At 35.0% G+C, this 11,873-nt stretch overlaps 1 protein-coding gene across 1 annotated transcript; it reads right to left on the bottom strand.

Annotated features, from left to right (window-relative positions):
• Window positions 1-640: 640 nt before the first annotated feature.
• Window positions 641-7,491, bottom strand: LOC142622233 (rac-like GTP-binding protein 5). Its single transcript, XM_075795678.1, has 7 exons — window positions 6,895-7,491; window positions 5,953-6,040; window positions 5,730-5,839; window positions 5,568-5,631; window positions 1,380-1,444; window positions 1,210-1,275; window positions 641-1,110 (listed from the first exon to the last, which is right to left on the bottom strand). The coding sequence occupies exons 1-7, from the start codon at window positions 6,991-6,993 to the stop codon at window positions 1,009-1,011; spliced, it is 594 nt and encodes a 197-aa protein (XP_075651793.1). The 5' UTR covers window positions 6,994-7,491; the 3' UTR covers window positions 641-1,008.
• Between the last annotated feature and the right edge of the window lie 4,382 nt (window positions 7,492-11,873).

The following is an 11,873-nucleotide window of genomic DNA, read 5'->3' as shown; positions in this document are numbered from 1 at the left end:
ACCTGTAGGGTAAAACCAGATTAGACAAGTTAACCATAGTTTATTTTCCTTTTATTTGATTTATATAAAAAATTTTAAAGCTTTATACTTCCAAATAAGTTTCTCAAAAAAAACAAAAAAAAAAACACTTCCAAATGAGCTTTTTTTATATACACATTAGACGCCCATAAGGCCATATTAAAGAATTTTTTTTTTCAGCAAAAAAAAAATCTAACATTAGAAATTAGACCTTTCTTTTTTTTGGGGGGGGGGGCAGTCCTACAAATAACCAAAGTCTGGGCATCATGGAAAGAAAGAACGAATTGTAGACCTCCGAATCAAATTACTTCCTAAAAGATTTCATAATTATTTATATTAAGAAATTTATTAGGGTCTACCACAGACGGCAATGGCTAATTCATCTTTGAAAAATGTTTAGACGTGGCAATCATAAGCGCCCATGCACACACCTTCGTATAAACCCCAACATTCAATAATAACACATCCACCACATGAATAGTTAATCACGTTAAGACGTGCACAGCCAACTCAGTATCCTCATTTGCGTGATCACAGACCAGACTGTATTTGTCAAAAAGAATAAAAACATACTTTTTAAAAGCATCCAAAACTTGCAGTACCTCAGAGAAACAGTAGAAGATTAAGAACACAAATTACGAATGATATAACCAAGTTCACTTCTTCGCATCTGGTTAATACAGGAGACAAATTTTTAAACACGGATACGTGTACATGGGGTCAACAAGGAATGCTAGTTCACCAGAGTTACAGATCATGAAAACAAAGGTAAAGCCAGAAACTAATAATTTCATGCTTTCACATTTGATCCCTAGCATGTCAGTCAAAGAATATACACCACACGTTGCTGCTTCCTTAAAAGAGGACACGGTCACATTGATATAGAAGAAAGAACACAGACACAAGGACTGACTTGACTGACTGATATAGAGATGTAAAATAGGCTGGTGGGTCATTGTCTCCTATGTCAAATACGATCCCTCCTCTGAATCACAATATGGAACAACCCTTTTGTGCCTTTTTCTTTTTCTTCTTTTGCTTTGGTGGCTGTAGCACAACCTTAATGGCTGCATCAAAAACTGCCTTAACGTTCTGCAATTACAATATGACATGAGTCCAACAAGTAACAAGGGCGTAAAGGCAATTTTCCAATATTATTAATCACAAATAAATATAGAGAATTGTGTAAACCTGCTGTGTTTTTGAACTACACTCGATGTAGGCAGGAGATCCAATCAGTTTCCTAAGCTCTTCTCCCTTCAGCAAAAAGGGAATATAAAACCACACACGTTAAGGTCATAGATCAACTAAAACAGGTGTAGAGAATAAAAGAGAAACACTCAGGGAGCAGAAGATTTCACCTGAGCTGTAGTGATGGGCACTGCACCCGGATGATCGATAAAGAACTGCTTATCATCCCTAAGATCTGCAGATAGATGGAACTAATTATGAAAACAAGTACATCTTTCATGAATAAGGAATAAATATTTAAATAGCAAAGATAAAACAAAACTCCAGATTATGTGTTAACAAGCAAAGTCAAATCAGAGAGTTCTTAAACATAGTTTCAATAACCAGAAGCAATTACATTCAAGCAAATACACTCACAAGAGATAATCCCCAAAAGAAAATCCATAACCAAATAAAAACAAGAAAACAGAACAGGTATACACACACACAAAAACAGTGTAAACTCTCAAGCTACTTATGATCATTACAAATGTGAAGGCCAGTTAGACATAGACTGAGTATAAAAGTTGCAGTCTTTTTGCAAGAACCAAGTATTAACATGTATATAGTGACACTAAGAGTAAGAAGGAAACAATAATTACAACAACAACAAAGCCTTAGTCCCAAAATTTTGGAGTCAAGTATTGATTCTCAAAACAGATTGGTTAGGGTTGACCACATGTATTGTTTTCTTCCATTCTATTCTATCTAAAGTCATACTCTATGCTAGTTCCATAATTGGCTGTCTTTTTTTATTACAATTTTTTTTGTGGGGGGGGGGGGGGGGGGGGGTGTGGGGGTATATAAGCATTCTAGTTCAGAATGCATCAATAGGAAAAGAAAAAATTGGTAGGTTTTTCATAACAAATCTGATGACCAGATCAAATTCCAATTATACGAGATCGTGATTTTTTTAGATAGGCAAGTTATACAAGATCATAATGATGCATGGAAAGAAAAGAAATTAGTTAAAAGCCTGTAATTGGCATCGTATAATTTCAAATGATAATAGTGAACTTTCCAGATTTATGAAGCGAAATTATATATCAGCACAGATAAAAAAAAGTGAGTAAGATGAGAACATAACGACAGATTAGAACCGAGTGGAAAAAAATGATTCTGATGAAATATAACTCTGAATAATTGAAAAATTATATTTTATTCCCGGTCACTTTTCCCTTTCTTTTTTTTTCTTTTTTTTTTTTCTCTTTTTTCTTCTCTCTCCTCTCTCACTTTCCTCCTCTCTTTCCCCGTAGCTTCTGTTTCTCTCAATTTCACGGTTAGAGCTCCTCCCCTCCAAGGTTCGTCAGTGAGAACTTCAAAGCCCAAACGCCACTGGACAATAAATGCTCTTCGCCTTTAGAGTGTTGCCGCCAATATGGAGGTAGAGCTTGATGGCGGGGTGATTTGATTTTGTGGGTCTGGGTTCATGGGTCTCTGACTGGCGTGGGCATCAGCGTTGAGGGTAGATCGGCATGGGTCATCGGCTAAGAGTTCGGCATGGGTCTCTGATCGCGTGGGTCTCTCTCAGTGGTTGTTTTTCTTTTTTCTTTTCTGATTGTTGGTGGTAATGAGGTTGTGGGTTTGTGATTTGGTTGTGATTTTGGAGGGTTGTTTTTCTTTTTCTTTTTCCGATTGTTGGTGAATGGTGATGAGGTTGTGGGTTTGAGTTTGTGATTTGGTTATGATTTTGGTTGTTGGTGGTTGGTGGTCATGGTTGTGGGTGGTGGTGACAGTGGCAGTTATTGTAGCTGTGGTTATGACAAGTGGAGCGGTGGTAGGGGTGGTGGAGGAGGTGGTTGGCTGGTTGCTATAGTTTTTTGTGTAGTTGTTTTATTATTATTTTAATGAGTAGTTTATATTATTTAAATGAAATGGTAAAAAATATTGAAGCTTTGATGTATCTTAAAGTGGGTGGTATAATAAATAAAGTAGGTTTTTAAAGTGTTAAATGCTAAAATTTTTAGAATTCTTGATGAGAATGCTCTAAGGGTACAACTTTACTCAATATCTTTTTTTTAAGTGAATTTTGACAAATCCATCATTGGATTACATCTTCTTCTTATATCCTACATGCTTGCAAAATTTCTAGAAAATCAAATATCAATAGCTATATCATCAATAAATTGTTTAAATTGTAAGTTTTTGTAGTTTAAAATTATGCATAAAATATAAACTTATAAATCATATAGTAAATAACATCCGATTGAGACAAAATTTGACATGTGTATTAAGAGCGTAAAGAACATGTAATTCAACGGTTATATTTTCAAAATATGTAATAATATTAATTTTATTAAATAAGGTTGTAGCCTTAGATTACAATCAATTGTGTAGCTAAACTTTGTCCTTTAAACTTAATATTACAAATAGTGAATATTTTTTTAAAAGCAAAAAGACAATTACGTCGTATTTAATAACATGGGAATGAACGATCAAGAATCTACAAAACTATCTACATTGAAAGATAAATTGAAACCTGCTTATTCCATCTTATGATAAATTATTACATGTAATTCTTGCCGACTCCAATATGGATTATGATCAGAAAATTGACATGAACCTAACATATAGCCATATCAATATAACTACACTCCCAAACTAGCTGCATTGTTCATGATCAATCTCTTTTGGTTGGAGTATGGAAATTCAAGGCTATCAAGTTAGTGCAAACAAAGATAGCAGGACCTCAAGATTTGAAGGGTAGTGTTGTGGTGGCTTAAACTAGGTTGAACGATAATGACTTGCCTTGATCAAAATAGATTTTAAAGACAATTTTGAAGTCATAGGAAGTCATGCATTGCTTGTTTCACAAGTCAAAATAACATTTTATGTTCTTCCCATAGAAGCTACTTATCAGGTTTTCAAGTCCCAACTATGCAGCAGTATTAGGTTTAGTACTTTGTGTAACTTCTTGAAGACTCTAGGTACCCGTTTGGATTCACGTTTTTCCCTCACGTTTGCGTTTTTTTTTTTTTTCAGCGCGTATGAACAGTAACAGCACTGTTCATGCACATGGATTCACTGTGCAGGAGACAAGGTGCAATGTTTATGCACTGTTCACACACTGTTCACGGATCCCACAGTATTATTCACAAATTTAAAAACTATTTTGCTATAGTGTTTTCAGTTTTTAGCAAAATAAGTTGTATCCAAACGGACCTTAGGTTTTGTTCACCTGTTCCCTAGTTTTGGTCCATCACAAACCATCTTCTGCTTGAAAATCTCTATTCCCTTATCTCAATCCACAAGTACAGAACTCAACTTGCTGGCTGTTTGACAGGCACAATATTTAAATTTAAGCTCCCTGGAGTTTACGTTGCATCAGAACTAGCCTCATTTGCCTAGTAACATGTCACACTCAAGCCCAAAGACAGAAGCATGAACCTGAGAAGACTCATAGATCAACATTTATATAGGAATGCCAAATAACATATTCCTTATATCTGTCTTTTCAATAATTGTTCTACCGTTAGAACTTCAGTGATGTGAATACCCCTTTCCTTCTTCCCACCCTAGCATCCATAGCCCTACCCTAATATGCAGGCCCCCTTTATCACTGAAGGCCACAACTGCAAGAACATAGTTCCAGATTATTTCTGGATCCTCCAGATGAACCAGATATTTGCATGAGCTCAAGCTCCTAAGAGTCAAAAGGATCTTCAATTTGTTAACAGATTGAAGTTTGTTAATGTTGAGAAGGGGGTTCATTTGGACTTTATGAACAATCAATTGCAACCTTTAATACCATAACTGCCATGAAAATTATATGTGCCTTAGTAGTATCACTTGCTGCCATTACATCGATAGCTACTAGAAACAAAGAAGTATGAAACGAAGTATGCCTAACTTCTTGACATGAGTCACTGACCAGAAAAGCGGCGATCAATCCATGCTACCATGTGTCAAACTAGGTAGCAAACAACAACAAAAAAATTCTATTTCCAGCAGCTGAACATAACTGACTAATACAATTGCTGGAAAAAAGCCTACTAGGATGATAAGCAAGCACCCTATTAATTATTCACAAGAAGCCATAGTAATTTATGTAAAGCATAGGAAAAAAAAGAGAGTAAACAGTCCTACCTAATCATTTCTAAGACCTAAGAAAGACACTACCTAATATCTGATCAAGGCTTTGACTTTGAGCAAAAACCCAACTAATCTAGGATTTGAATATTGAAAAACTGGAGACAATTAAACCAAAACAGGTCATTATGTACCCAACCAACCTTCCATCCACATTCCACAAACACAGCTGATTACAAACAGTATCAATCAAGAATGCATGTAAATGAAATGTTGAGAATAAATCGTACCGAGCTTTGTTCCAACGAGGATTATTGGAACTCCAGGTGCGTAATGCCTCAATTCAGGAATCCACTGAAACAGGAAAAAAAAAAAATTCAGGCCACGCAAATGCAAACATCCTACATAAAAATGAATGTATTAAAAAAAAAGACTAGTCAAGATGTTGAAACCTTTTTTGCAACATTTTCATAGCTGGCCTTGCTTATGAGAGAGAAAGCAAGAATAAACACATCTGCACCTCGATAGCTCAAGGGTCTTAACCTATTGTAATCCTCCTGACCTGTCCAACAAATCATTCATTAGAAACCTACAACTAAGAAGGGGAAAAAAAAAGGAGGAGAAGAAGAAGATAAGCAAATCCAGGAAATCTGAAAATGATGGTTGTATAATTACCAGCAGTATCCCATAGCCCAAGGTTAACGGTGCTTCCATCCACAACCACATTAGCACTGAAGTTGTCAAAAACCGTTGGCACATAGTCCTATTATCAATGACAAATGAACAAACAATATGGTTAACGACAAATAAGTTCTAAGTTCTAACCCGAAGTACATTAACAGAAAACAGAAAATTCATGATTATCTCTGCTTGCGTCTATGCTTAGACTAATTTATTTCGTTCTAAGCTGGTCCCAACTCCCAAGTCCAGAAAAATAAGGGGGTTTGTGGCCAACCTAAAATTTAGTCACTCTATTATGAATGGATCAACTAAAGATACATATTGGAGCGTCTCCTAAGAATACATTTGGCCGACCTGACTAGACTGTTGAGGATTCGCAACAAACCCCAAAAAAAAAATGTTGGGACTAAGGTTTAGTTGTTGTTGTTGTTGGATAATAAAATTGAAAATAAATAATCTTACAGGAAAATTATTAGCAAAAAAAAAAAAAAACAGCAGACTGAATATTTTTTTGAACAATAAAAGCGATAAAGTGACGAATATTTCCTACCACACAAAACCAAGAATCAACCTAGAAATAGTGGAAGTGCTCTACTCAAATTTCCAAAGAAGATATATTTCTCTCTGTGCATAAGTTCCTATGTTACTCAAAAAAACGAAATTTAAAGTAAAATCATAATTGATCAATTATTGTTATCTTAAATTAGCCGAAATCAGGTTTAAATTAATAATATTTGTAACATTCCAAACCCCAAATATAATTAAAATACTATCAGCCATTTCCAAGAATAATAAAATCGTCCAAAGAAAGAGAGAGAAAAAAAAAAAAACTCAAATTTTTTAATCTTTGGCCAGAAAGATCCATGAAAGAAAATGAGCATACAAAAAGGACCAAATTGAAAGCAGAAATTACGCAAAGAGGAACTCTAAACTGACCGTAGGGAAAGTATTGCTGGTGTAGGAAATCAACATGCAAGTTTTGCCGACAGCGCCGTCGCCGACGGTGACGCACTTGATGAACCTGGACGCACTCATTTTTCCAGCAGCGAAGCACTGGATCTCTCCTCCACCCCTAAAAAGCTAATTCTTATTCAACAATAATAATGCCTATTTCACTTCACCTCAGTTTTTCTTTCTTTCTTTCTTTCTTCAGAGAGATCGTCTACTAGACTCCATATTTTCTTGGGGAAGAATCGGAATTCTTTGAAATTGAAATTCCCACAGAGTGTGTCGCTTTTAGCTTTAGCCCTAATTGCTCGGAAAAGGAATTGGAATTGAAATTGAAATTGAAATGTGAGAGAGAGACAGAGGGGGGGACAGGAAGATGGGTGAAGTGGGTGGGACCTGAGGTTTTGAGAAGACACGAGAGGGGAAAAGGAAAAAGGGGAAAAGGAAAACAATTTCACGATGGAAAATAGAAATCCAAAAAACAATAGCGGTTGAAGCTATCGCTGACCTAGACAACCTTTTGCCAGCTTATCTCTTTTCTAACAGGCTTACACCTTACTGCATTACAGCTCCTCCTTATCATATACCGCTCATCCTATTTAAAATTTATATATACCACTCTCATTTATTTATTTTTTCCACCTTTCTTTCCTTTTCTTTATAATTGATAATTGAAAATTAGAAAAGACAAAAAAGAGTAATTGAGACCATATATTTCTAAAAATAATAATAATAATAATAATTGAGACTATAAAGGCGCAAATAAATGTTGACTATATATTTTTGTTTTTGCTTTTTTTTCTTGTATTGACTTTTTTATTTTTTATTTTATAAAATAACTTCTTAATGTTTTCAATGACGAACATAATTTAAATCTTTCTCATTCTAATGTAATTATTGAATTATCCACACTTAGAAATGATGATAGGAGGAGTCATGGGAATTCATCCTTATTCTATTTAGTTTTTGAAACGGGAGAATGTGAAAATATTTTGTTATTTCTAATAAAGTGACAAGATGGTATCATATGTGGTGTATGGAGTGAGATACTCACATGTCATAGCATACACCTGGAACTCGAAAATACTTCTTCTTTTTTTATATAAGGTGGTTCTAACAATAGTTAGAGACAAAGAAGAGAGCAGTGATGAAGAATAGTAAAAAAAAGAAAAATGATTGTTTTTAGTTAGGTTTAAGTTATACATAGTGCAACTTCAAACAATTTTTTACCACTCAACATTTTTTTATTAGATATAAATTTTGACAAATTTGCTATTAAATTACATTTTTTTCTTATATCCTTCAATAAAAAGTTATCTGGTGGTATAATAATACTTAAAATTACACAAATATAACTTTATCCAAACTTAGTTTAAATATATATACAAACTCGAGTTACTTTTTCATTCACGCCATTTTCAATAAACACCACTATCAGTTTCTTTAAGACTTTCTCTCCTCTCTCTTTGTGTGTGTTAAATTACTTAGTATTCTAAAAAAAAAAAAAGTTACTTTGCCATTCCTATCTATACATATTTGATTTATGACAAAAAAAAAAAAACCCCCTTTCTATTAGAATTTTTGTGTGCAGATATGATAACGTTTCTAATTTATTGATAATATGGTAGAAAATTTGTGTATATCATATGATTAAATCATTCCTCTTAACATAACATAAATATAAGAACAAAATGTTTGATTTGTTATCAACTGAATAGGTAAAGTTGGGTCAATTCTTCAACTTAAAAGTTTAAAAACCAAATTGATACTCATGCAAAATTTAATGGTGAACTGCAAGCCTCTTTTTTGGGTTATATATGGACTTGTTGATGTGTAAGTTTCACCACACTACAAATAAAGCTAATTAAAACTACTGAAAACACAACATTTTATTATTGGTTGAGAATAATAAATAAGATAGAATTTTTTTTTCTAAACTAATTCAGAGGAAAGCTCCTCTAATTTAGTTACTTTACTGCTTGTTAACTCAAAAAACCATATAGCCTACTTTAAAATATATATATATATATATTATCTTGTTTATTTAAATAATCTAATTAATCATATAATTTAATACACATAAATAATCTTATAAATTGTCCTGTAATATGTTTAAATTTTAACGTGATTAATTATAAGCAAATTGGTTACATCAAATGTTGGACCTCACATGAGATGAAGCCACTCATTAATGGCTAATAGTGACTAATACAATTATCAGAATTTATAATTTTTCTTAAAATCGCCATTGGTAATTAAAAGAAACCCGTGTGGGACGTGAGTAGTAATATTAGATTAGGGCCCTTGCCTTACATTTGATGGCATAATTTTTCTTTTGGAAGAACAAGTAAATTTATTTAATAAGTAGAAATTCAAATACAATCAAGTATCGTAGTTAATTCAGCTAAAAAAAATTGATCCCCTATATATACAAAATATAATTATTACAAGTAGTAACTATAACATGAAGAGCTTTATAGTTCAACTAGTATTTTTTTGTTATTTTCAATTAACACATTTAATATTTAAATCTCTCACCCAACTATTAAATAATTTTTTTTTTTTTTAAATCAATAACTACAAGTCTACAACACTGAACACCCTCCCTGATAGGCTAATTTGCAGTACTGACCAAGGAGTCATTCATTCTGACCTTAGAACAAACATGAGTCTCATGAAATATTTTGTTAAAACTTACAACCAAATCTTGTAGTTAATTCAGCAAAAAAATAAATAAAAATAAAAAGAGTCACTATACAAAAAGTACTACTAAAACCAGTAATTAATTACAAGACTGAGCAACCTCCTTGACAGGCATAATTTGCTGTACTCTTCATGGGGGTCCTTCACTTTGACCTTCAATATTGCCTTAGAAAAAAGAAAAAAAAAAACGTGAGTCCCATTAAATTTTTTGCTATCAGTTTTCTAATATGATGATAGTGAAAGAGGAAATTTGATGGTCTATGTCCTATCATTAAAATTAATGAGCCACAACCAATAAACTACAAGTCCTCGCCAAGTTCTCGAGGATGCTACGTGCGAAGCCTGCGGTTTGGATTTTGAGACTACTGGCCACCTTTTATGGGACTATCAACGAGTCCACGAAACTTGGGAACTTTTGGGAACTCCGTTTGATATCACTAGAACTCGCTACAAGGACTTTAAAGATCTCCTATGGTACCTCATCTTTACCAAACATGTAGACAAAGACTTGCTTGCGCTCATTGTTACAGTGGCTCGGTGCATATATGTGGTTTAACAGAAACAAATAACACCTAGGCAGTCCAAGACAACCTAGTCGCAAAATCCTCCACAAAGCCTGCCTTGTCTTGGAAGAGTTCCAGCTTGCCCACTTCCGGGAGCCTCATCACCGACAAGCCTATGACTCATATACTACAAAATCAACACTGATGCTGCTATTTTTAATAACTCAGTGGGCATCGATATTGTAGTTCCGGACCACGAGGGATCGGTGATAGCAGCCATAAGTAAACACCTTCAACTACCCTTGGGCCCACTGGAGGCTGAAGCTAAGGCAATGGAGGAAGCTATCTCTTTTGCATGGGATATTGGAGTCCAAGATGTTATTTTTGAGACAGATTGTAGCTAGGCCTGTCCACGGGTCAGTCCGGGTCGAGTTTGTGCCCAACCCGGAACCGACCCGACCACATTAGGTCTCCGACATCTAGACCTGCCGCCGACCGTTAGATGAGTCGGATTGGGCGACTCGGATATCGGGTACTGATCGGTCGGTGGTCGGTCGGACTCGGGGAAGACGAAACCAGGCCGGAACTGGCCGAAACATGGCTGGATCGAGCAAATTTTGAAGAAATCTCGACAATTCTCGAAGAGATCTCACCGGATCTCAACGGACTATCGAGAAATGATCGGAAACCTCACCAAATCTGTAGAGCAAATTTCGTTTCTCACCAAATTTTGAAGAGATCTTGATGAGTTCTCGAAGAGATCTCGCCGGATCTCAACGCATCTGTCGAGATCTCGAAGAGCTCTCGCCGGATCTGTCAAGAAATGATCGGAAATCTCATACCTGAGAAAATCGGTGGGTGTTTCCGATATATAGGCAGTCGGATCGGTTGGAATCGGATTTTGAAGAGCAAACCCGTCAACCGACCCGCCGGTCTCGGTTTTTGGAGGTTAAAACCCGCTGCTGACCTTCACCGGTGTTGGGTCGGCCGATTTCGGGTACGGGTCGGACGGTTTGCCTCAGGTTGGTTGGGTACGGGTTCCGGTGGACAGTCCTAATTGTAGCACTATCTATGAAGCTCTCAACAGGTCCACCACTCCCCCTATTACTATTGTAATCCTCATCATGGATGTTCAGCATAGATTATAGGATTTCAGACAAATGTGAAGAGGGAAGTAAACAAACCAACATATATCTTGGGAAAGCACGTCAAAGGAATTGATAATTTTTTAACTTGGATAGAGGAAAATTCACCCATTATTGAATCAGTTGTGAGTCAAGATGTTTTGTATTTATCTTCTTCATGAATAAATGCTCTATTTGTTTCGATGTAAAATATTTGTAAAGGAAAAATATTTTACATGTTAAATATTTTACTAAAAATATTTTTATTTTATCGTGTTTGGTTAGTATTCCTAAAAATGTAAAAAAAAATGTATATTTTAAAAGAATTTTAACAATCTCACAAAACAATTTTGAGTAAGTCCAGGTCCATTGAAGACAATCCTTGAGGGTGTCATTGGTTTTTTTGAGGAATATCAACAATTAATGGCTACACAAGTTTGAACGGGCTGAGTATAATGTTTTTGGGGTTGGGTGTTCCATTGCGTTTCGGTGCTTTCTCTGGGGACACCACTCCATGTAGTTGTTAGTTACTAGTTTTACATTGTAATTTCTTCAGTTAAATAAAGACTTTCTATAGTTTTAGCTATAAAAAAAAAATCTCACAAAACCAAACCACCACCACTCCACCACCCAAGTC

This window comes from Castanea sativa, chromosome 1, assembly GCF_040712315.1.
Source record: "Castanea sativa cultivar Marrone di Chiusa Pesio chromosome 1, ASM4071231v1".
Classification (NCBI taxonomy): domain Eukaryota; kingdom Viridiplantae; phylum Streptophyta; class Magnoliopsida; order Fagales; family Fagaceae; genus Castanea; species Castanea sativa.
Note: the sequence above shows the minus strand (reverse complement) of the source record. Positions and strands in the feature narration are given on the sequence as shown.

Coding starts and splice junctions, on each gene's coding strand:
- LOC142622233 (XM_075795678.1), bottom strand. CDS start 6,993: ATGAGTGCGTCCAGGTTCATCAAGTGCGTCACCGTCGGCGACGGCGCT. Junction 1,445..5,567: donor CCTCGTTGGAACAAAGCTCG/GTACGATTTATT, acceptor ATCTATCTGCAG/ATCTTAGGGATGATAAGCAG. Junction 1,276..1,379: donor TGCCCATCACTACAGCTCAG/GTGAAATCTTCT, acceptor TTTTTGCTGAAG/GGAGAAGAGCTTAGGAAACT.